At 41.6% G+C, this 24,979-nt stretch overlaps 1 protein-coding gene across 2 annotated transcripts in view; it reads left to right on the top strand.

The window, feature by feature from the left end:
* The window catches only part of PEX1 (peroxisomal biogenesis factor 1), an 831,513-nt gene that overhangs the window by 253,759 nt on the left and 552,775 nt on the right, over nucleotides 1–24,979 (top strand). For both annotated transcript variants that reach the window (XM_085631051.1, XM_085631052.1), the window contains exons 6-7: nucleotides 8,701–8,820; nucleotides 18,432–18,561. In XM_085631051.1, the coding sequence (XP_085487177.1) occupies nucleotides 8,701–8,820; nucleotides 18,432–18,561 (250 nt within the window). The remainder of the gene's footprint in view (nucleotides 1–8,700; nucleotides 8,821–18,431; nucleotides 18,562–24,979) is intronic.

Genomic DNA, 24,979 nt, shown 5'->3' on the forward strand with positions numbered 1-24,979 from the left:
TGGTGCAATACGTGCTGCAGGCCCAATAGTATTTAATTTATAGCCTGGGTTCATGTAATACCACTTTACTAGGAACTTATAAATAAATTAAATATGCCAATTGGGGATAGGCCAATATTACCATGTTTTGACAAGTGACCATATGCACTTTAGCACTGGCTAGCAGTGGTAAAGTGCACAAAGTCATAAGGCCTGTAAAAATGAGATCCGCATAAATGGAGAAGGAAGGTAAAAGGTTTGGGGGAAGACCACCCTACGACAAACAGGTCTAACAATCAGGAAATTGCTTCATCATCAATTTGAGTGACCATCAGTCCAGAGTAGCATCATGCACATCGTTGTTTTTCTGAGTACTTTCGAGACAAATTAAAGGAAAAGTTGTGCAGAGCAATTTGGAGTGCTAGAAGATGTTTGAAATTAAATGGGTTTTGTCTTCGAATGTGGCCAGAGGAACATTTAATTGAAAAGTGCTGCACAGGAATTTGACAAGAATCCCTCAGAAGATCTTGATGTGAATCCTCAGTGCTATTCTGCCGTTGGCTGGTCATTTTCAGATAAATGGCTTGGTTGAAGTTCCCACACCAAGCCTCCTATTGCTCCTTGCAATGTTACTAGAACTTGTCTACACCTTTTTAATATATTATTTATTTATTAAAATGTTTATTGTATTCTTGAAAACACTTACAACAAACATTTCAGGCTGTAGTGTCACTCGTCACAACACTGCGAGTGGCATATATATCAGTTATACGTAGTGCAATACAACATACTGTTCTAGTATCTCCAGTCGGAGCACAGTTAGTTATACAGCGGGAATCGTTACCATATCTGGATGAGTCCGTAAATAGTCTGTTAGGGATGTCCAATAGTCTTTGGGCTTTGATTTTGTTGGGAGTTCCTCTTCGTATGTTTTCAGAGTGTCTCTACAATACACCATATCTTTGATCCATTGCTTATTACTGGGAAATTGTTTGCTATCCCAGTGCATTGATATCCTACTTTTCGCCAAGAGTAACGCTATAGTACATAACTTTCTCTTTACAGAGTGCAGATGTTTCCAACAAACATAATTGTATTGTACATTCTATTTTGGAGTCTAGCACATGGCCCAATATCACGGTTATTACCTCCCAGTATTCTCTGATTTTAGCGCATCGCCACGCTAGATGTATAACGTCGGTGCTTTACTCCCCACATATATGACAGCAGGCATCAGCCTGGAGTTCACATTTCTGTAGTTTAAGTGGAGTATAATAACTTTGGTGTAAGTATTTATAGTGTATTATGCGCAGATTTCCTTTGGGGTGAGCATTTTGGTCAGTGCACAACCGGTAGTCCACTCCTTCAGTGAGAGGCGATACAGGGTGAGTATTCCATCTCTCCCGTGCCTTAGTAGTGTCCCCTGCTATATCTTCTGGTAACACCTTATATAGTTTGCCACTAGGTGCACATTGTGTGAGTTAGTGAACTTGTCTACACCTTACTAAGGTGCCTCAACAATCTAAAATTGTGCCGTTCCTTTACCATGAATCACCTTTCCTACTCTCCACCACACCCACTAGCAGTGTGCATAGTCACTAGTACTTCCTATTTAAGCCTTGAAGGGCACGCTTTAAGTAATCCTTTCTCCTGGACTGGTCTGTTTTGCTAACTGCTAAGCAATGCATTGTGGAGCATGTGGTCTGGTGGTATTTCTGTGAGACAAAGTATTTTTTAGACGAGGAGGCCTGTGAGGTCATATCAACTGAATGGGAGGATACATTTTCTGATAGCTAATTCTGTGAAAGATGTAATGTAGAGGGCATTTTTGGCCATGTAGTCCTAGGGTACCTCTATACTGAGTGAGGAAGTGCATTGTGGGACATATTCTGCTATCTGGACTGAGCGAAGAAGTCTTTATTCTTGGACAATCAATGTATCAACAGAAAAGGATCTCTTTGAGGAATCTACAATCAGATAAATCACACTCCACTGTCTTCACAATCATATACTCCTTGCTGCCTGTCTCAAAGGGGACTCAAGAGGCAATTATATGAAGTCTGTTTAACAAAACATCTGATAAAAACAATTGTACAATTATATACAATTCATGTAATCTAAAATATTTAATGAGAAATATATTGCACAAATACATTCCTCAAATTTAACAACCGGTGGACGCCCCCATGTTGTTGTTAAATTTGAGGAACAATGAACTATTAGGAAAATAGTGCTTAGATGTTTTTATTGGTCGATTCTTTCAAATTAACAAGCTTTCTGAAAGACAATTATGTATGTCTTGTTTATGTCTCTCTCGATGTAATGTTTTAATAATGTATGTGCAGTGTGTGCAATATATTTCTCATTAAATATTTTAGATTACATGAATTTTATATAATTGTACAATTGTTTTTATCAGATGTTTTGTTAAATAGACTTCATATAATTGCCTCTTGGGTCCCATTAAGACTGGAAGTAGGTAGTATATGATTGCGAAGACAGTGGAGTGTGATTTATCTGATTGTTGATTCCTCCAAGAGATTTTCTGTTGATACATTGTTGTATAAGGAACCCTGTTTCTTGGAGTTGTGGGCCCGCTCTCCTTTTCTGAGATTCTGGGACATACAACCACTGTTGGGACATGTGGACATCTGTTTCGAGGAAAAGTGCATTGCGAGACATCATTTTGTGAGCGAGGGGCAAGGTACAGTATTCAGTAAGTGCCTGTTGATTCTTCAACACAAAAGTTTTGGGGAGTCCAATTCTAACTAAAGCATAAGTTTGCGCTCTACAACAGCTAAAGTAGTCTTTGAATTCCTTTTTTCTCTTTCTGACTGCTGTGTCTCTGAAGCGTGTGCCGCACCCCTTTTCCACCTGTGCACGATTTACAGTCTTTCCTTGCTCAGCCTGCATCCATACTGACCTCCCTCATTGAACACTTATAATCTTGTGAACCTAGATCATGTGACATGGCCCCATCTCTTCTAAAACACTCTGACATCCAAACAAAAGATCCAACAAGCTAAGGAAAAACTGTCCCAGATGACACTAGTTTGCCCATTTTACGTCCAGGGAAGACTCCCAAGCCTGATTGCTTCTGCCATTACCTTGAGGTGGGTTGACAGACACTGCACATAATTCCACCAATAGCATGCACACAGAACCAACCCCACTACCACACATCTTACTCACCCTTGCAACACAACTGAGCCAGCATTCTCTCCTCTACTGATCACTGCTACTGTTCCATGACCACTAATTCTGGAGGAAATAGCCTAGGAGCCCCATGAGCGAGCTGATACCATTATCCTTTCCCCCTTTTCCACAGCATATGTACTCTCATTCACCTTATATCCCGGATCTATGAAATGTAATCCAAGAGTCAGCCTTCTCATTTGGACTAGAACATCCTCCATGATTCATCTGTTGTCCTTACCTCATGCCACCCCCGATCCTTGGTAACTGACAGTAACGTATGACCAGAAACTCAGAGCCCCTCAGAGGTTATGCAACACTCATTGGACAAGAGATATGATGTCCAGTGCGCAGGTCCTTTCCCCAAATCTCTTCCCATCCTCAAAATGCCACCTCCACCGACCTGGACTACTATACCGACCAACAAAGAGGTCCAAATAAGCAGCATCGTAGACCACGTTCCTTTGTGGCTGTAACCCATGGAGAGATGAGGATTTCCTTCCTGGAAGATAAGCCAACTCCTCTTGTTACTCTATATCAAGATGTACACTGTTTTGTCTGGCTGTTCCGTCTGCAATGATAGGCAGAGTTCAAATGGGTACTGAGAGACAGAGGGGGAGGGTCTTGACATTCACATGTGGTCCCCGATATGTGGTTTCCTTTCACCTAGGCATACTTCTCTCTTATTCCCCATTAATCCTGCATTGTCTTATTTCTCCATGCTGTAAGTTTGTTAAACGTTCATTTGCTTCTTTCATTTTTAATTTAATGTATTCAGTTTTGCTTCAGAGCTGTTCTCTGACCTCATGCACGGGTCCATTATATATTAAAAAAAACAATATTATTAAATAGAACAATAAATAAAGCACTGAACTAACAATGCTGAGTAGCTTTGGAAGGGACAAAGTAGGAAGGAGATTTGGGTCTTCGCACACTGGCACCCAGAGAATACCCAAACAGGATGATGGGGCTTGTTACTGAGCTCTTCTACTCTAACACCCTGACAAACAGCACTGCATATGCGCCTGCTAATTACACTGCAAGAAAATCCACCTGCATTTAACACCAGAGGTAAAAGCAGGACAAGCAGATGGGCACCTGCACACGTTGACACCTTGTGATGAAGACACCCTGATTAAGAAGACTAGAGCCATTCCTGGAGGAAAAATGGCCATGGGACAGAGAAACACAGACCGTGGTTTCTTAAACATTCTAAAAACGAACGCAGTAATACATGGGTCATTTTTCAGAGAGAATTGGATCATAGGATGGGTAGAAACAGATATTCAGTTGAAAAGGTATCTTTAGATCTACACATGGACCCAAAGACTAGGATGTTGATGCACTGAGATAAAGAGATCTGCAACGAGCTGAAACTATGACAGAATGGCATGGAATATGGGGCAGTAATTCTAGGCACAATGAGCATGGATATGCCGGGACAAGTGGACACGTATCATGGGAAAAGGAGCAACTGGGACAAGAGGACAAAGCCCAGAAAGACAGGGAGATAGATGTCAACCATAGAACTGAAGGACATGGACGGTGGTGATGGGTATTCATGTGGAAACATGAACACTTGGTCACAACATAAGAGAAAATCAGTACCTGCCTGGTATTAGTTGAGGACACAGTCTGATCAATGATTTGAATGTGCAATAAGTCGCTTAGGAGCCTCAACGCAACAGTTTTTTTATATACACATAAATTCCATAAACATTTGTTTTGCAGTTCATGGGGTATATCAAGTTTTATTCATAATATTTATAATATATACAATTCTATACAATGTATTCAGATATTCAAACCTACATAAACAGTATTATTTACAACCTATACTTGTAAATCACAGGGAACCACTGGTTCCATCAACCCCACACCAAGACCGTCAAACTCCAAATCACTAAATCAGACATACAGATTCATACTGTCAGTACTTTCATTCTAAGACATACGACAAAAATAAAAAATAAAAATTTCAATTGTAATATTATTTCTGTAACTGACTAGGAACAACTGCATTAGACAAAATCAATTCCTAATTTTGTGCATGACTATACTCAAATCAAAGGTTTTCTATTTGTACATCCTAGTTTGCTTCATTCATAGAAGCTAGAATTGTTTCGAGTTCCTGGTCTTAAAGTTCCTGATCCAAAGTAAGCACCGATACACGTTTCGGTATAGATCGTCAAACCTTCTTCCGGGTGCAATGTAGGAGTATCCATAAAACCAGCTGGGGAGAAACCAGGGTTGGTTTCCAGGGGAACAGTGGTTAGGCAATTTAATATGTCAGGAATGGATAAAAGGTCAGTTCAAGGAATGAATAAACAGTCCAGGGGTAGTGGAGAAACCTATATGGGTTTGCTTCAAAGGGGAATCAGCAAACGAGGATTAGTGGGAAGTTACATCCCTAATTATTCAAATACAGGCATCAGTCTTCGTATCCAACAGTGATGTGCGGATCAAAAAAATAATTCCATAGAGTACCTGTAAGCAAGGGCCAGATCGCTCGTGGTTCAGCAATGCGGCTTCCGTTAATACTGGATTTCTCGAACACTTGATCAGGAACATACTGAAACAAGGATAGGTGGACTGGAATCCACAGACATTGGACCTAGGACAAGAAAAAGGTGTGTCATCCGGGCACAATCAAGACAATGGTGGCCATGGTCAGGGAGAGACTAACATAGTAAGGGAGGCACCCAGATATTGGGAACAGACAGCATCCCTCAAATCAGGCCTTCCTTCCTCCTTACCAATTTCAGGTCATGCTAGTTAGAAAAGGTGAAGTATTTTACCTTCTAGACATTAGACCACTGTGGCTATGGCTTAAGAGGATGGATAATTGCCTGCTACTATTGCCACTATTAAAGGAGGAACACTATCTCTTTAATCCCAAAAACCCCTGTGCATGAATTTCAGTTCTAGTTAACAATTCAAAAGTAAATTCCAGTTTCAAATTTCTGAAACAAATAAAATTCTAGATTGATAAATACATGAGGAAAGAAAATTACAATGACACCAAGCCAGGCTTTAGAAGTTCAGGAGGCACTTGATGACATTGTTGGAAGGAAGTATGAAATATGAACACCCCTATGAAAAATGATCGCCAACCAACCAGATTATCAGACGCAGATTGGGTAAAGTTCATTGCTGAGCTTTATAAAAAAAAAATTAAGAGGGGAAAAAATGATCATAACTATCACACAGTTGACGCTACCGCAATTACAGGAGACTGAGTTAATTGCAGAGATAATTTAAAATGTAAAATCCTCACAAGCAGGTGGCCCTGCTGGACTCTCTGCTGTCCTCTATAAGTCAAACCCCTTGTGGTGGGCAAGGTTACTATGTTCTTTTAAGTGAGTGACTAGCACTGGGTAAATCCCTCCTTAATAGTGACGTGCTATAATTAAACCTATGTATCAAAAGAGCCCCAGGAGTGACCAAGTAAACTATCGTTTAATCTCCTTATTGGATGTGGCATCTTAAATCTATGCTCCAACTCTCAGCAAGCCCTTGAGGCATGGGCATTCAGCAGTGGTAGAATCCCCAAAGAGCAAGGTGGTTTAGAGACAAGTTCTCCACAGTAAGTCACTGTTTTACACACTCAATGCAATAAGCACAGTTGGTAAACTATGTTGTTTTTTGTTGACTTCAAAGCCGCATTTGATAAGGTGGATCGCAGGGTCCTATAGGGAAGAACTTGGAAGATGGAATATCCCTAAGGACATGTTGACCATCATCCAGACCCTTCATAAAGGTAACTGCGTACAAGTGGACTTAAATTGGTTGTGAAATTTAACAGACAAAATCCCGGTGAATAATAGGCTAAGACGAGGTTGTGTCCTAGCACCTATGCTTTTTGATCTATTTATTTCTGACCTTCCTGATGCCTAAGGAGCAGTTGACTCCCTTGCCCCAGGATTGGAAGGGTGCATACCCATTGACTTATGTATGCGGGCAATTTAGTTTTGAGTGATTAGACACCTATTGGGTTGAAAAGGAAGTTGCAAGCTTTAAATCACTATTGTGTGGCAAACTCTTTGGTGGTCAACGTTATTAAAAACCAAGACTATGATTTTATCAAAAAAAACAAAGAGATACTCATGGTTGCTTAATTCCTCACCTTTGCACCTTTGTAGCAGCTTAAGGAGTACACATATTTGGGAATTACCTTTGCTTGGAATCCGAGAAGAGAAACTCATTTTACAAAGGCGAGAACTACTGTACTAAGTACAACCAATATTTTGAAAAGATTCAGTCTGAGGTTTGGAGGGCTATCTGATGACCCTCTCATGAAGGTCATTTCTGGGAAGCTGGTCCTGCAGGCCTTCTATGACGCTGAACTCTTGGCCCTCGATGAGCAGTTTGACTGGGACTCATTAGCGAGTCTGTTTGAAGACACTCATTGCTCCCCAAAACTGCAATGACACCAGCAGTTAGGCTAGACTGGACTGTGATTGCTAGTTTCCGGGCCTCATGGTTTGGCCAGGGATAAACTATCAATGATGATGCTGCAGGATATAATGCTGTCTGAAAACAAATTCCCATTAAAACCAATGTCAACAGTGAGGGAAATTGGTATGGCACTTGGTGTCACAGATGTTGATGACCAAATGACGGGGAAGCAGCTAAAGAGAGCCCTCTAGGGAAAAAGTTAGAATCTACTCTTCAGCCAGTGATAACTGTATCTCTCTTCAAAAATGCCTTTTATCCATACCCAAGAAGATCTTGGAGCCGCCATGTCCTTTCCATACAGTTATGGATCGAAATAGACCCAGAATGGAAGATCCGTGGTCTCAAAAGGATGGTGCTGGGTAACAATGGCTGTTCCTCTTGTACTTTGCAAACAAAATACTCTGTAACACACTTATTGTTATATTGTCCATTTTATGTGGATGAAAGGAAAAAAGTCCTGCACCCTTACTTTCTGAGGAATGATCTGAATTCACGTTTTGAAGTGCAGGCAACCTTGTTGGGAATGGGGCAAATAGATTGAGTTATTGCCATCGCAAAGTATATCTTACCTTTTTCTAAAAAGAGAAGAGAAACTGTATGAACGAAAAATTAATCAGTTTTAATTCATTGAGCACTTTATGAAATTATGAATCTGAGTATTTCAATGATTAAATGCTAACAGAAGGAAGGTTTTAAAATTGCGATGAAGGGATTAGAACGATGTTACAAACTGAGGCTTTTAACAAGTTATGTAGTAAAATAGTGGACGGGTTTGTAGGAGATAAATCTGCATGAATGTGTTGAATGGTTTTACTTTATTGCATCTTAGAATATATTTTTATAAGATGTATATTTTGGAAATGAATAAAATTGTTGTTGTTGCTACTCAACCCATCCAAAAACAGCTCCTCCACACAGTGCTCGATGTGTTCACCCGGTGATGCATTTTTCGACCGAAGTGCAATCCTGAAACAAATAAGTATTAGTTTAGGATATGTGATGAAATCGAATATTATATCATCATTACAGTTACCAATTTTATTTTGTTTGTAAAATATTGACCTTTAGATACCAGATGACCTTCGAACAAGACTTGACATTGAATTGCATGCTGCTGTGAGAATAACCTCATCAGACGTCATCCCAAAGATACCAACCACACTCCTGCTTCAGCCGAAGGATGCTCTGGTGAGTAAGGTTTGTTCTGTTTCTGGACGTGTTTGTGCACAGCTGCCAACGTAATCATATTTGTAAATAATCTGCTTCATTTTTTTGTGTTCGGAAGCTCTTGGCATTTTCAGTTCTCCCCAGATTCAAGTGGGAATGTTTTAATTATCAACTGTCATTAAGAGAAGATGTTCCCTCCTGTGAAAATTAGTCATTGGAGCGTTTCTGTGTGTGTCTTTCTCCTCAACAGTATCACACTGCAGTTGTTAAACTCCAATCTAATTTCACCTGAAAGGGGTTTCAAGTGTATAACATCTCTAACTAAATCTTTGAGCTGTGATTTCTTTTTTTAACTTGGCTCCCTGCTTCCTAGATTTACTCATGCTAGAGTAGGCATGCTGTCACCTTCTGGTGGACCGGAAACTGCTTTTATAGGTGTTAATTTTAAAGTTTAAGGGGCACGTGTGGGTCACACTTGTGTGCATCATTTAGAGTATTCGCCACAATACTCGTGTGCATCTGCTTACTCACCCGTTCTTTTTTCACTGAACAGTATGAATCCTAACCCGCGTTTCCCACGCTCATCCTTTTCCTGATTCATGCCCTGCCGGAAACCCCTTCTGATTTCTGTTCTTTTTGGCCTGCTGTTTTTACCCACTCATCTTGTTCCTTCTGCTTGGGTAGCTTGTGAATCAATCCACCATTGGTGCAATGCCGCTGCTTGTTGGCGAGTTGCATGATCTCTGCTTCTCTTAATTTGAGAAATATTCTTCTGGTGCATGCTTCTGCTGCGTGTCTTAAAATCGATAGAAGATCCCGCCTAAAATATTTGATTTGCATGAATCATAAGTGTACACCAGCCCCTTAGTAGTCACTGTAGTTCATCATTAAGAAGAGTCTGAAGGTGAGTTCAGGATCTGAGACCCTGAATTCATTTTTCATCGACTTTAAATCAGCATTCGAATCTGTGGACAGCCCCTACTATGGCCCACTTTAGAAAGAGAGGGTCTACCTGAGAAATTAGCATCTGCCAAATGAAACTTGCATAAAAGCAATACAGCAAGGGTCTGTTATGGTGTGAGAGGCGGGTGCGCTCCCGGAATAAGCATTGAACAAGTAGTGCAACAAGGCTTTGTGCTTGCTCTTCAGTCTTTTCATTATTAATATTGGCAAAACACTCATGAGCTGGACATTGATGACCCTAAACTAGGAGGTAAACTCTCAAAATGCACATGCTCCTGTGCTAGAGGAAATCCTGATCATGTTACTAAAAGCAGAACTAGAAAACATTCAGAAAACTCAAAGATGCCAAGGTGCTTACACCTGATGCCAACGTGTGAAGAAAAATTTGGGCTGTTGGTGTATGGGCTAAGACTGTTCAATATGATAATTTTCTGAAGTTGACCTAAAAACCAAGTTACCTCTAAAGGAAGACTTCTACCAGCCCAGCATCTGCACACACTGCAAGAAAGAGTTGTGTGCTCTCCTATTGGGTCACCAAGAAATCTGGCAATTGCTACCTGTCTTAGATTTATTGAGGTAAACCTGAGACCTGAAACCACACAGTTTTAAAAGTCACACTGCAAAACTTCACACCTTTTATTGGAGCAAGCTATCAAGTTCAAGTTCGAATAACTTTATTCGATTCATGTGAATCATAAAAGTAACACAGGATTATTGAATCACGCATTCTGTGGTAAACTGTTTTATCTGTGTTGATTAGTATAACAACGTTTGTGGGCGTGCGTAGAGGTATCGTCCCCTAAACCAGGGCGTATCCAAATAACTTCAGTTGCACCTCCCCATCAGAAAGTGTACCTCAGTGCGCACTGCCAAGTTTTCAAAATACATGAATTTATTCAAATAATCAGGAATATTCCAAAAGTTCCAATCAAAGCTTCTTTAATCCGTTATGTAATGGTTTGTACTCATTATCTCCATGAGATCATCACATAATTTCAACAATCCATTGCTCAAGGCTTTTTGAAGGCTATTGGCCGTTAGAACCATCAAAACCGTATCAGTATATGACAATAAGTGGACCGATTTACCTCCTATACTAGAGAAATCCAACTGCTGCTCTAATAAAAATTCATCCACCCCATTTGTATATAAAATAAATAAAAAAGGGGCCAAGATACAGCCCTGTCGAACGCCCTCTGTAGAGGCAATGGGCCTGGTCTTCTCTCCTCCGGGGAGACGGTGGTGGACGCGTGCAACCTGCGCAACAGGGTAATAAAGGCTTCCCCAAAGCCCATTTTTTCCATAAGTGTCCACAACTTCCCCCTGCTAAATGTATCGAAAGCACTGGATAAGTCCATGAAAGCCAGGTGGATTGAACCCCCCCCCCCCCCCCCTCCAATTGGCCTTCACGTACTTACCCATGATTAGAGAAAGTTTAAGACATTGTTCGTTTGTTCCCATTCCCCTCCTGAAGCCGTATTGTGTGTGGGATATAAGACCAGAGGCATTGGCCCACGATTCCAGGAGAGTAAAATTACCCTCGCCAGGACTTTGCATGTAGCATCAATTAGAGAAATAGGCCTGTAGCATACAGGATCATTCCTCTTGCCTTTTTTTTTTTATATATCGGTACCACCACTGCCCCTTTCCATGAACTAGGGATGCGGCCTACTATTACTACTTTAAAAACATTTACCATCAACGGCTCCCATAATTGGGGATTGCCTTTAAACAGATCCAGGGGCACCCCATCTGGGCCTGGGGCTTTTGAGGCAATACCCTTTGCCGATGCATCTTCAACCTCACAAAGAGAGATGGATAAGCTAAGTTGGATCGCAGTTTGTGAATTAATTACTATTTTATCTCTTTGATCTTGGAGTAAAACACCATTCGGGTTGAATATATTTGAGAAATTAGATTCCCAAGCTTCCCCTGTTATTGTCGATTCCATGTTCCTTGCATCATTTGAAAAAAGGGGACGATTTATAACTTCCCAAAAGCCCTTAGAGTCCTTGAGAGCGCTAGCTCTTTCAAGATCTTCCCAGGCTAGTCTTCTCAATTCATCCTTCCTAAGCCCAATTACGCGTTTATAAATTTGTCTCGCAATCCTAAGCAAGCTATCTTTCTTATGTCTATCGATTTCCACAGTGCTTGCTTTCACATCCCAATACATTTCAACCACTGTCGATGCCTGATAGTGAATTGCCACCACTTCCAAGTTCTACCCGTAGAACTTAAATAAGGGCCTTGGAATTTAAAAAAAATGTGTTCCTACAGTGGTAATATATTTATATTATATATATGTATTCTGAAAACATCTTCAGCATGGGTGGCAAAAAAAGTGTCCGCTAGGGAATGGTGACTCCCTTATCAATATCTTTCACCATCAATACAGACACATTTTGTATTTCCCCTAACCAGACAGTGATCTCCTTATGCTCATTGAAGTGCACACAAGACACACATGCTTTCCCATTTCTCTAATAAAGTCTTCCTTGCCACCATTCTCACAAGATCCTTCAGTTGCACATTTGAAACGGGTCTTCACTCGAAATAATGCCCTCTGCCTCACCTCTATGCATGCCTCCTCCCACACAATCAGGATTAATATACTCTTTGCAATGACTGTTTAAGGGAAGAATCAGAAAGTGTTCTTGAAAGGTGATCACAGCATGAACCTGGAAACAGCACACAACCGTTGCCATTCATTGGCATCCCAGTTACGCTACCTTCAATATTCATGTCATTAACTAAGACATTCACACAATTCCTGTGTTTAGCCACAATTCTCTTGCTCCACCAAAAGCCATTAAGCTCCTGTACTAGCCCATTGCTCACTCTAATATTGCAGGTTTCTTTGAAGCACTTTGATTTAGCTTTGTCATCACTGGTAGACTTCCATATCCTGACAAGTTCAGCCACATTTAAAGCATTTCCTTATTGTGATGCAGCTTATTGTATCTGTCTGAACTCTTTCTTTGTACCAATCTTACATTTTCCCGAAGTGCCTGCCTACTGACAGCACCATTTCCGCCACACCACTCTTGACCATACACGGGCAGGTTGGATACAGGATCTTTGGGATGCAACAATGGTGCAATGATGTGTAACATGGTAGTTCCAAAGCCTGTTTCTTAATTCCTCATCTACATTAATACCAGGATTAGTAGCAAGGTGAATGGTTTCCTTTACAATTCTTTTTGTAATTCCATTGTTTTGTGTGGTGTAAATAAGTGCTACAGTGAGCTGTTTGATCCCTGCCCGGTACAAATAATATTCCATCCTGTAGTACACAAATTCAACACAGTTATCAGAACCTAACATGTGTGGATATCCTTAGATGATAAAGAGATTTTCCAGAAAATTTAGAGCACTATGTGCAGTAGGCTTATTAACAAAGATGCGATATACCCATTTGGAATTGAAATCTACAAGCGCATTGACATATCTCTTTCCATGCAGTAAACATTGTACAGAGCCCACATGATAGCACAGTTTTCACCCTGATTACTGTGAAAGCAGAACAGGCGTATTTGAGTGTTACAAGTGTTAAGACACGTGTCAGCACTTTGAGAAGCTGGAGGTGAGCCTGTAAATAAAAAAATGATTGTCCATGGAAGGCCACAGTAAAGCTCACATAGCCTTTTGTAGGGCCTGGACTGCCTTGATGTTCCTTAAGAGCCAAGTACAAGTAATGAAAAACATTTGTATGATCAACAACATCTCCCCTCATTAATGTACCCTCCTCAGTATACAGCTTGTCCTGAACCTTTGAATAAGATTGTAACTCACCTTGTATGCTATGTTCCTTGGAACAGCATTTCCCAATAAACTTTTTTTTTTTTAATAAAATATTTTATTGACCTTTTACAACGTGAAGAATTGCAGTCAACATGACTTATGCTTATAGTACATGTCAGTCACCGACGGCTAGTTTATCTCGCCTGGGCGGCCGAAAGCGAACACAGCAACAAGGCCGTGACTTTGCCAGAAAGCAATGAGCTTCTCAGTGTGGCAGTCAAAATTCCCTCCCTACCCGTGGGTGTAAAAATTTCTGCTAACGCACAGCGGTGGCACAAGATCACTTCAAACACGCTGGGTGCTGGACCTAGTCACCAAGGGTCACACACTGGAATTTTTCCAGAAACCACCTACTACTCCGCCCAGGGGTCCCCCTTCCCCTCGTCTTCACTTATTGGGCCAAGAAGTCTTGATCATGCTCCTCAAGGAAGCTATAGAAGAAGTACGATCCTCACAGAAAGGAACCAGCTTCTATTCTTGTTTCTTCCTAATCGGAAAGAAGTCAGGAGAATGGCGAACGATTCTGGACCTCTGCAAACTCAACAAGTTTCTCCAAAAACAAACATTCCGGATGGTAACGCTTTCCGATATTCTGGGATGCTTAAACGAAGGGGATTTCATGACTTCTCTATCCATCCAAAACATCAAAAATATCTATGGTTCACAGTGGCTGACACCCACTATCAATTCAAGGTGCTCCAGTTTGGCCTAAAATCAGCGCCACGCATTTTCACCAAGTGCTTGGCACCAGTAGCAGCGACCTTGCAATCCCGAGGGATCTAAGTTTTCCCATACCTCGACGATTGGATGCTCAAAGCTCCGTCAGAGCAGGAAGCAAATCTTGCCACAACAGCTTGTCTCCATCTGTTCTCTACACTGGGACTCACTTTGTAAAATCTTTTTATTGTTTTTAAAAACCATAACAAAATCAGGTCACAAAAGACTGGTCATAACAGTGCAATCACTTCTGGGGTGTCACAGCACCGGCAACTTACAGAGACAGCAGGAAGACTAAACCAATATACTTGAGGTCGGGCACCAGCCATTGATTAGACCGGAATCTCCAGGCCAGACAGCCGGGCTTGCGGAGGCTCAACTATGTCCCCTCGGAAGGTGTTCCACAGTGACCACACCTCCCCCCACTTCCGTGGGCACCCTCGCGCCGTATATACCGCCTTTTCCTGTAGCATGCACCAGTCCATATCGTTTTGCCAGTCCGCCAGTTTAGGTGGAGTCGATGCCTCCCACAGACGGGCAATGTTCCGCTTTGCAACCATTTGCCCCAGCGTAACCCAAAGTCTCCCTCGTTGGGGCAAGTCCGTAGGCTCCCAAAAGGCTGGAACTCACTTTGAACAAGGACAAATCGAATTTGCTTCCAACTCCGGTCATTTTGTTCCTAGGAGCGTCCCTGGATACCGTCCAGTGCAAAGCATTCTTGTCTCAAGACCGTCAAGTGCGCCATAAAAAATTAGCAACAACCATTTACAAAAAGAAAGTCTGTTTCTGTTTTAATATTCAAATCGCTCCTGGGGATGTGCTCTTCAGCAATCAACTTGGTTCCTTTGGCACGGCTCAAGATGAGACCTCTTCAAGAGGAACTACAGAAACCATGGCAACAAGCATTGGGGTCTTTCGAGGATGTTATCCGAATAACTGCACGAATGGTGGACGCACTACATTGGTGGTCCCAAACAGAAAATCTTGCCCAAGGTCTCACCTTTCTGCAAAGCATCCTGGACTTTGTCTTAACAACAGACGCCTCCATGGAAGGATGGGGAGGTCATTTACAGGATTTGCAAATCCAGGGAAAGTGGTCTCGGATACAGAAACAACACCACATCAAAAGTTTGGAACTCCAAGCCATATTTTTGTCTCTTCAGGCTTTCCTTTCAAGGATAGAAGGTTCCTCAGTGCTGGTCCGTACCAACAATATGACCAGCATGTACTACATATACAAGGTGGAACAAAATCTGTGATGCTTCCTCAAGAGGCGCAGGAATTGTGAGAATGGACAGCGTTCTACGGCATATCCTTGAAGGCCGAGCAGGTCAGGGGTCTGCACAATACCCTGGCAGATACACTAAGCAGGTCTCAGTCCGACTGCCACAAGTGGGAGTTGGAACAAACTCAGGTGAACAAAATCTTTCTGACATGGGGCAAACCAGCTCTGGATCGCAGGAGAACAAGAAATGCTATATTATGCCAGCAGGTTCCCTCAACCGGGGTCATGGGGGAATGCCCTTTCAATGAGATGGTCCGGGATCTATGCCTATGCTTTTCCCCCATTACATTAATCCCCAGGGTGCTCAACAAGATGAATTTGGAGGGCTGCCGCCTAATTCTGCTTGCACCCCGTTGGTCCAGACAGTAGTGGTTCCAGGAGCTTCTTCTCTTGTCACAAGACCGACGCATTCGCCTGCATCCAACAACAACGATGTTATCACGGAACAAGGGCCAGGTAGTCCAACCGGATCCACAGTCCCTGCACTTGCACACATGGCTCCTGAATTCCTAGAGTTCAAAGACCTCAATATTTCACAGGACTGTCGAGACATACTGTCTAAATCCCATGCTGAAAGCACTGTCAAAACATATCGTCTTAAATGGTAAAGATTCTGTTGTTGGTGTGAAACCAGTGAAGTTCATCCAGTTCAAGCCCCTGCTGAACAGATTCTACCTTACTTGCTCTCACTGGCCAAGTCTGGCCTCACATTTTCGTCAGTCAAGGTTCACCTGGCTGCTTTTTCCAGGTACAGGTAGTCTCCTCAATTTCCATCTTTATGTTCATCTTCTCTTATAAAACAGCTTTTTCACACTTTTCCTCCTGTGCGTGCACCTCCTCCAGAGTGGGAACTGAATGTGGTTTTAGCACAACTGATGAGGCGACCTTTTGAACCGATCCATAAAGCAGAACTTAAATTCCTCACTTGGAAAGTAGCCCTCTTGCTGGCTCTTACTTCCGCAAAAAGGGTTAGTGAGATTCAGACTTCAGCTTTACACAGGTTTGTGATCCTACGGACAAATCCTAAGTTCATTCCGAAGGTACCGACGCAGTTTCACTTGAATGAACCAGTAATGCTGCAAACTTTGTTTCTGAATCCATCCAGCACAGCTGAAAGGGCTTTACATTCATTGGATGTAAAAAGGTGTTTGAAATGTTATCTTCAAAAAATATCAGAAATACGGATCAACTGTTGGTGACCTACGGTCAAGGAAAACGGGAACCGCCGTAACAAAAGCCACAATAGCCAGATGGGTCGCATCTGCCATTCAATTCTGCCACGAAAAAGCCTATAAACCTCCCACAGGGAAGTCTAAAGCACACTCCACCAGAACTGTTGCTGCATCTACAGTTACGTTTGCTGGGTTTACACTGGACAAAATATGCCGTGCTGCGACATGGAAGAATGTCCACTCGTTCACGAGACACTACTGCCTCCAATCTGCACAAAGGGAGGATGCAGCAGTTGGACAAGCTGTGTTACGCCATCTCTTTCACTAAGATCAGATTCTTTAGATTTCTTAAAGGCTTGTCTACTATTAGCTTTCTTTACTGTTATATTGCTTACTGAGTTCATGCTCCTATGTTTCTCAATTTGTACGTTACTATGCTTTAAGTTGTATTTATATATTCTCATGCTTATATCCACTGGCTCTTTTAATATGGTTATTGCTTTTAATGCTTTGTCATTACAATATTTCAAGGATATGGATGTCCATTGGGAGTTTACGTATACATGTCTCCCAGCATCTGCTAACGACAGTACAATTAGGGTACTGCTTGCTATTCTGATTCAGACATGTGAATCTATGAAAGGTACCAATACCGGATAACTGTAGTTACAGGTAAGTAACTTGTTTTCTTCTCTCTTCACTCAAATGGCACTCTTTTACAAAGTAAACACTTCAGTTGTCCAGTGACTACTGCAAAGCCTTCTAAAAAGCCAAATCTGTGAAAGCATTTGGACTTTTAATGCTACAGAACCTTTTCAACTAAGATGACCCTCATCCCTGCCAGGCACTGCTTGGTAGTCCTTGTTCTAGCATGTGCATTTATGAAAGCCCTTGCCCTCTAGAAGAAAGCATTACTAACGGCTAAAGTTCTCCAGCATTGGTATACTTTATAGATTCACAAAACACCCTGTTTCTTCCCTTCTTTATAACTCATTTGTTACCTTTCACATAATGTGCTTCGAACACCTGACATATGGAACTCTCATAGGTAGTGGCGTTCGGAGTATATCAACCTCATTGGCTGTCTGCCAAGCCATACACTGTGGTGGATAGACTGCACATAAGTACAATGTTAAATGCGTGCATTCTGCTACTGCTGTTTTAAACTTTTCCTTCTGTGTAGTCCAAATCTGATGATAATGGACAAGTCATAGATATGAATCTTTGAAATATGCCTACCCAGGAGAACTGTTGTTAGAGGTAGGTATCTATTTTATGTGTGTTGAGTACAGTTGTAATGTATTGTGTTGCTAAATGTTGTCTGTTAATCCATTAAAATGTATTTGAGGCACCAACATGTCCAGGGAAGCCAGTCCAATAAATAATGAAGCATCATGATCTATGATTAACATTTTGATATCTGGCAAAATTATCCAGAAAATGTCATAGTGTTCATCTTTTTTGTTGAATTCTGTTACGCTATTTCCATCTGTGTTGCACAGTCATTGCTATAGCATCATAGCACCCTATGACATTTTAGGTTACTACTGTGTGGCACTAGTCACTGGGAATATGATGCTGTATAGAAAGTGTTCAGGAAAGGACTTCTAGAATGAAATCCTTTTTTCTTTGTCTGATATACCAGGAAATCATTTTCTTCTTCTCTAGATCTAACTTTGTTTTTCTTTTTTCAGGATGCAGACATAAGTGAACAAGATGTAAAGTCTGCCTTCAGTTCCTGGCTGCGGTCACGTGTTTCTGTCAATCTTCCTTGGATTATGGGCTACATGGACCACATTAATTTGTCCATTAAAGAAAAAGAAAGTAGGCTAAGCTACTTGAGTCAATTCTCTTTTACGTGTGCAAAAACATATGATGTATATACACGCACACACTGAGCAATTCTGGTTCTGTCGCACCCTCAATTGAAAAGGCATTTTTTTTGTTTTGTCTATAACTGCCTCCCGTGGACCGCCAAGAAAATTGCCATTTGACCAGCATATTCTGCTAAGGTCTGGCTTGCAAGTTTTGTTGATGTGCCTGTAGGGAAAAACGTTAAGGGGGAGAGTTGAAAAAATATGCGTTTTCTCTATTTAGCACCAATAGGAATTTTTGCTTGCACTTACAGCAAAAACAGCTGTACAGATATCCACCTAAAAGTGCCATGAATGTAGAACATTACTCAGAAAGCATGCTTTTGTGGGTTCGGTAAAAATCTGTTCAGTAGTTGTCAGGATATACGCTTTTGAAAAAGGCGACTGGTGATCTTGAAAAGGTTATCATTTTTGTATATCTCAGCCTTTTAATGTTGCAATAATGGGATTTGCAACCACTGTCAATCATATTTGAATCTGTAGGCACATTTGCTTGGCTGGAAACCTATGTTTTTTTTGCTATTCTGAAATTCATGCATTGATTACGAATCCCGACTTTTATGCTGTGAAAAAAAACATTTCTACAGGAATGGGGTAGCTTTTTACCAAAGTATCTCAATCCCGGGCAGTGGTAAGTTGGGAGTTGTGGGCTTGTGGAAATCTAGAGGCCAGGGAAACTCAAGTAGCAGACCTGGAAAACACATAGCAAATTCTGCACGATTGGCAACTCAAAATGCAATTGCAAGAGTGTCCCTTTTAAATAGTGGACTCTTCCACCATTTTGTCAAATTGTGACTTGGATTTGATACACAGCTTTCCCAAAAAGATTTTTAAAAAGCAAAAAAGACAGAAAAGGTGTGCAACAGAGAGATAGAAAGTGAGAAATAGAGAAACAATGACAGAGTGGCGGAACGTCAAATGCTGCACACAGAAGAAATTCTGTGCAGTGGCAATTGGGTGCCTGCGCCCAACCGCCACTGCACATAGCCATTAAATACAAAACGAAGTACATCATAAAATGAACTGAAAACAGTTAAAAACAGAGATATGGTTCTCGCTCAATGGCCTGAAACCACTGACATTCAGCATTTATGGTTATCATCGCTCACCAGATACTCAATAATGTTTCAGTAGGACATCACCAACATCATTTAACTTGTCATCAGTAAAGCCTCGCTTCATATTGCCTTTGGCCAGACTCAATGGCCAACCCCCACACGGGCACCTAGCCCTCTGCTGCATACTTCCTTGGGCTGTGTACAGCAGGGCTTGGGTGTAGGGTCTGGCCTGCGCCAGGATTGGCACCCAATCCCCGGGAGCCCAACCACATGTACCAAGGTTGACTACAAGGCCTACCCTGTGCCCAACAGGCCACCCATTCCCCACCACACATGGAATGTGCATTTTAGTATTATTTTCAGTACTGCTGCACTCTTACACTAATATAGCACTACGGTGATGCACAGGTGCAGCGTGGAGCCCAGTGGTAGTACCGCAGTACTCCTCCTAATAAAGTCAAATTTTAATTAAAGGGGGGTGAGGGAAGTTCCTATGAACCCCCGAATATGGGCTAGGGGGCAGGGTGTTCACCCTGCCCCTTATGTACCCTTTTATCTTGAAATTCAGCATCTGGTGCTGAGTCCCTCAGTTCTGTAATGGCGGTCTCAGCATTTTGTTCAATGGTGCGGTCAGCCAATCAGATTGTTTTGGTATTCTAAGACCGGTCCCACAATGCCGAAATGGGCAAAGGGAGAAATAGCTCCTCAACCAATTAGGTTGAAGCATTTAAAAAAGAAAATTGGTTCTGATGTCCAGTACCAAGGGACCAACCATCACAATCTACCTAACTTTTTTCTGAGGGAGAACCCCCTCATGCACAAATCGAGCACCTCTTTAAATTTCTCAAAAAACGCTCAACAGTTTTATGCCAAATCACAAAAGCTGAAATTCTGTTCAACCGTTTTTTTGTAACAGAGAGTGAGTAGAATTTCCTATAGGAGTTAACTTGGAAAATCACACTTTTTCTTGCAGCCTCCCTCCCCCCAGAGTGGTGGTTTGCATAAATCCTTTTATGGGATGCCAAGAAGACTTTTTTGGGGAAAAAGTGTTAAATTACAGTCGCACCCTGATCAACATACTGTGAGTTTCTCTCATAGAACCAAAATCTTTACTTTTTAAACACGTTCAAATTTGCACATTCTGGATCCTTAAATATAGTAATTTAAGATGAATTGGGCCGTACAGCACAATCTATTTACTAGTTTGACATCACACCAGTGAACATAGATTCTCAGTTCAGTTCTAATTGTTTGGTGCAAGTTCATTCTTGTGATCACAATTATGATTTCAAGGAATAATTGGAAATCCTTGCTTGATAGTATTAGATAGTTAAAAAGCAGGGTCCATTTCTCAATCTTAAGGGCACCATGAAGTGTCTAAACTAGACCCGAGGTCTCCAACCTTTTCTATAACCAGAGCTCCTTCTGACCTTTGTTTCGAGCTACTAATGACTTTGATCAATGTTGCAGTAGTAACCATATTGGATACGACCGCAGTAGTGACCACAACTTGCAGGATTATAGTAGTGATCACTCAAATGTATGTCACAAATAAAACTATGTTGTAGCGTTTCTGAAGTAAGGGGCGGGACAATAAGGCAAGTTAAAGTGGGTTTTATTTTATGGAGCACTTGTCGTCTACGTGAAGCCAGTATGCAGGTAGAAATACAAAAAGCAACCGGTACGTCTCATTCTCGCTTCCCCGTCTCTTGGTGACTTCTTCGTTGATCACCAGTCGTTCTCCCTCCGTAATTTCCAAGGAGCAGGATGCTAGCGTTGTTTCACTGTGGAACCCCAAAATGGAAGAGGAAAACAGTGTGTAAGTGTTTTTGTGACGTTGTGCCTTTGGAGGGAAAGGGAGTGAAGGAGCAACCCAAAACCCAGAGACACACTTCTAACGGTGTAACGCCCTGAACGTCTCAGGATCGTTTAACAGACACGATAATGAGAACGCAACCACTTGTGAAGGTTTAGTTATTTTAATGAAGGCAAAAATAATACAAGGGATAAACAAAGGTTATAGTGACTGGAATCCTCCAGGCTAAGTACGTTACCAGCCCACAGCACGGATGGTCCTAACCGTCCTCTGCATATACGCTGATCCCGGCGTATGCCAACAGAGGGCAGAAATGAAAATGGCCGACAATGCCAATCGGTAGGCTGTGAGGGGCACGAAGAGTGTTGGGGAGAATCGAGGAGTCAGGGAAACACCCAGCCGGGGTCTCTACCTGAAGGGAGCAGCCGCTCAACCTCTTCCTCAGACTGCACCGGGACGCGGAGTCACCTCCTGGTGATGCGTCACCGATACCCCAATCACAAGCAAAGAAGACTGAACCGAGAGCAGCCGCTCGATCGATCCTGTGGACTTCCGAGTCTGTAACGCGGCAAACACCTCCTGGTGTGCGTTACAGCTGGCAGTCCCTGTATCTCTGGTCGGGCTGGGAGTTACGACTCCAACCAGCAAAAGCGCCACTGCGCTTTGACTCAGCCGAGTCAAAAAGCGAAGCTCAATGGTTATCCGGTAGAGCTTCCGGGTCCTTCGCAGGTGACGATGGGGCAAGACACGGCCCAGGGAGTAACGACTCGACCTACCTCCGTTCTTGCCTTACTGGAGCACCACTCCGGAACACTGCTCTTCACTAAGCAGGTACGTCGGTGTAAACACAATATCCGACAGCGTTGTACCTCCCGGTTCCTCCCTTTATAGGGCGTGTTTTCCTTGAGTTTATGTAACAGCTCTCCTGTTTACATAAGGGCGTGTTTTCCTTGAGTTATGTAACAGCTCTCCTGTTTACATAAGGGCGTGTTTTCCTTGAGTTATGTAACAGCTCTCCTGTTTACATAAGGGCGTGTTTTCCTTGAGTTATGTAACAGCTCTCCTGTTTACATAACCTCTCAACCGCTAAGCATCCTGGGAGATGTAGTCCGTTTTCGCTGGTTACCGTTTTCCTCCCCTCGCATGACAGGAATTCTTGACAAACGGAGGGGAGTGATGGTGTCGGGTTGGGGAATTTCTATATACAAGGCCTCTACGCTTCAGGCCTCTCCCGCCTCCCTACCCAGCCCGCGAACCGCTCTCGTACCCGTGTTAGCCACGCTCCTCCTGGAGCGTAGCTGGGTGAAGCGTGTTCCCGGTGGCCTCCTGGCTCTCCCGTTTCTCTCGATTCTCCTCCGATCTTCCTCGGGCTGATGTTCGCTCTGTACTCCTCCGCTGTCCGACTCGTTCTCCACTCTTCGCTTTTCCTCTCACTCCTCGCGTCCTCCGGTGATGACACACACGGTCTTCCGGATCTCGTCTCCTCTTGTTGGTCCAAAGGCTGCGACGTCATCCCTGGGGGCGGAGTCCTCGATCACAGAGTCCCAGTTAAAGGGACCGGGGCTCCTTTCTGTGTGGTGTGGGATCACTGATGAAATATCGAGAAGAAGAATATCGAATTGCAAAAATATCGAAGGAAAAATATAGAATGCCAAAATATCGAAGCCCTATCTCCAAACAGGTAAGTACAAAAATATAGAATCCTAAATATCGTTGTAAAAAATATAGTTAGTCACAATATCGAATTTTTTTAAATGTCTTAAAATTAATGTAAAACTAATGAAATAAAACATAGAATTAACTGAAACATAATTAAATTAGTTTAAAATTAATAAATAATTAATGTAAGTAAAAAAAATAATAATAATACATGTATATTAACGTAATATTTATTACAAAAATGCTATATTTTTTGCGTAGGATAGCGGGCAGGTAAAATTTACTATTACCACTCCAGTAAGTGCAATAGTAGGGAAAACGTTGGATAGCGGTAGGGTAAAAATTACTATTCCCACTCCAGAGAGTGCAACAGTAGGGAAAGCGTTGGATAGCGGGAGGGTAAAAATTAGTTTTCCCACTCCAGACAGTGTAATAATAGGGAAAGCATTGGATAGCGTAGGGGTAAAAATTAATATTCACACTCCAGAGAGTGCAACAGTAGTGAAAGCGTTGGATAGCGGGAGGGCAAAATTTACTATTCCCACTCCAGTGAGTGCAACAGTAGGGAAAACGTCAGATGGCGTAGGGGTAAAAATTACTATTCCCACTCCAAAGAGTGCAACAGTAGAGAAAGCGTTGGATAGCGTAGGGGTAAAAATTACTATTCCCACTCCAGAGAGTGCAACAGTAGGGAAAGTGTTGGATAGCGTAGGAGTAAAAATTACTATTCCCACTCCAGAGAGTGCAACAGTAGGGAAAGCGTTGGCTAGCGGGAGGGTAAAATTTACTATTCCCACTCCAGTGAGTGCAACTCACGGGTAAGCGTTGGATAGCGTAGGGGTAACAATTACTATTCCCACTCCAGTGAGTGCAACAGTAGGGAAAACGTCAGATGGCGTAGGGGTAAAAAGTACTATTCCCACTCCAAAGAGTGCAACAGTAGAGAAAGCGTTGGATAGCGTAGGGGTAAAAATTACTATTCCCACTCCAGAGAGTGCAACAGTAGAGAAAGCATTGGATAGCGTAGGGGTAAAAATTACTATTCCCACTCCAGTGAGTGCAACTGTAGGGTGAGCGTTGGATAGCGTAGGGGTACAAATTACTATTCCCACTCCAGAGAGTGCAACAGTAGGGACAGCGTTGGATAGCGGGAGGGTAAAACTACTATTCCCACTCCAAAGAGTGCAATAGTAGGGAAAGCGTTGGATACCGTAGGGGTAAAAATTACTATTCCCACTCCAGTGAGTGCAATAGTAGGGAAAATAATAATTTAATATTTTATTAAAAATAAATAAATTATGAATACCAAATAAAAATATTAAAATTAATTACCAATCACGCAATATTTAAAAATTAATTTATTATAAATGCCAATGTTTTTATTTATTAATAACCTATTAATAATTAATCAACAACCAATTAATTTTCCATACCGAAAATTAATAACAATGAATAATTACGAATAAATTATTTAGCAATATACAAAAATTATTTCAATAATTATTTACAATTAAATTAATTCCCACCATATTCCCATATAAACCCACAACCCGCTACAAATAATCAATTAATACAATTAACATAATTATCAATTAAACAATTAATACTAATTAATTACCCATTAATACAAATTATTTACCAATTAATAATTAATTAACAACCAATTGATTTTCAAAACTAAAAATTAATAAATAACATTAATACCAATTAATAATTAAGAATAAATTAATTAGCAATATACAAAAATTATTTCAATAATTAATTATTTACAATTAAATTAATTCCCACAATATTCCTCTATACACCCACAACCCGCTACAAATAATCAATTAATA

Source organism: Triturus cristatus, chromosome 10 (genome assembly GCF_964204655.1).
Source record: "Triturus cristatus chromosome 10, aTriCri1.1, whole genome shotgun sequence".
Taxonomy (NCBI): domain Eukaryota; kingdom Metazoa; phylum Chordata; class Amphibia; order Caudata; family Salamandridae; genus Triturus; species Triturus cristatus.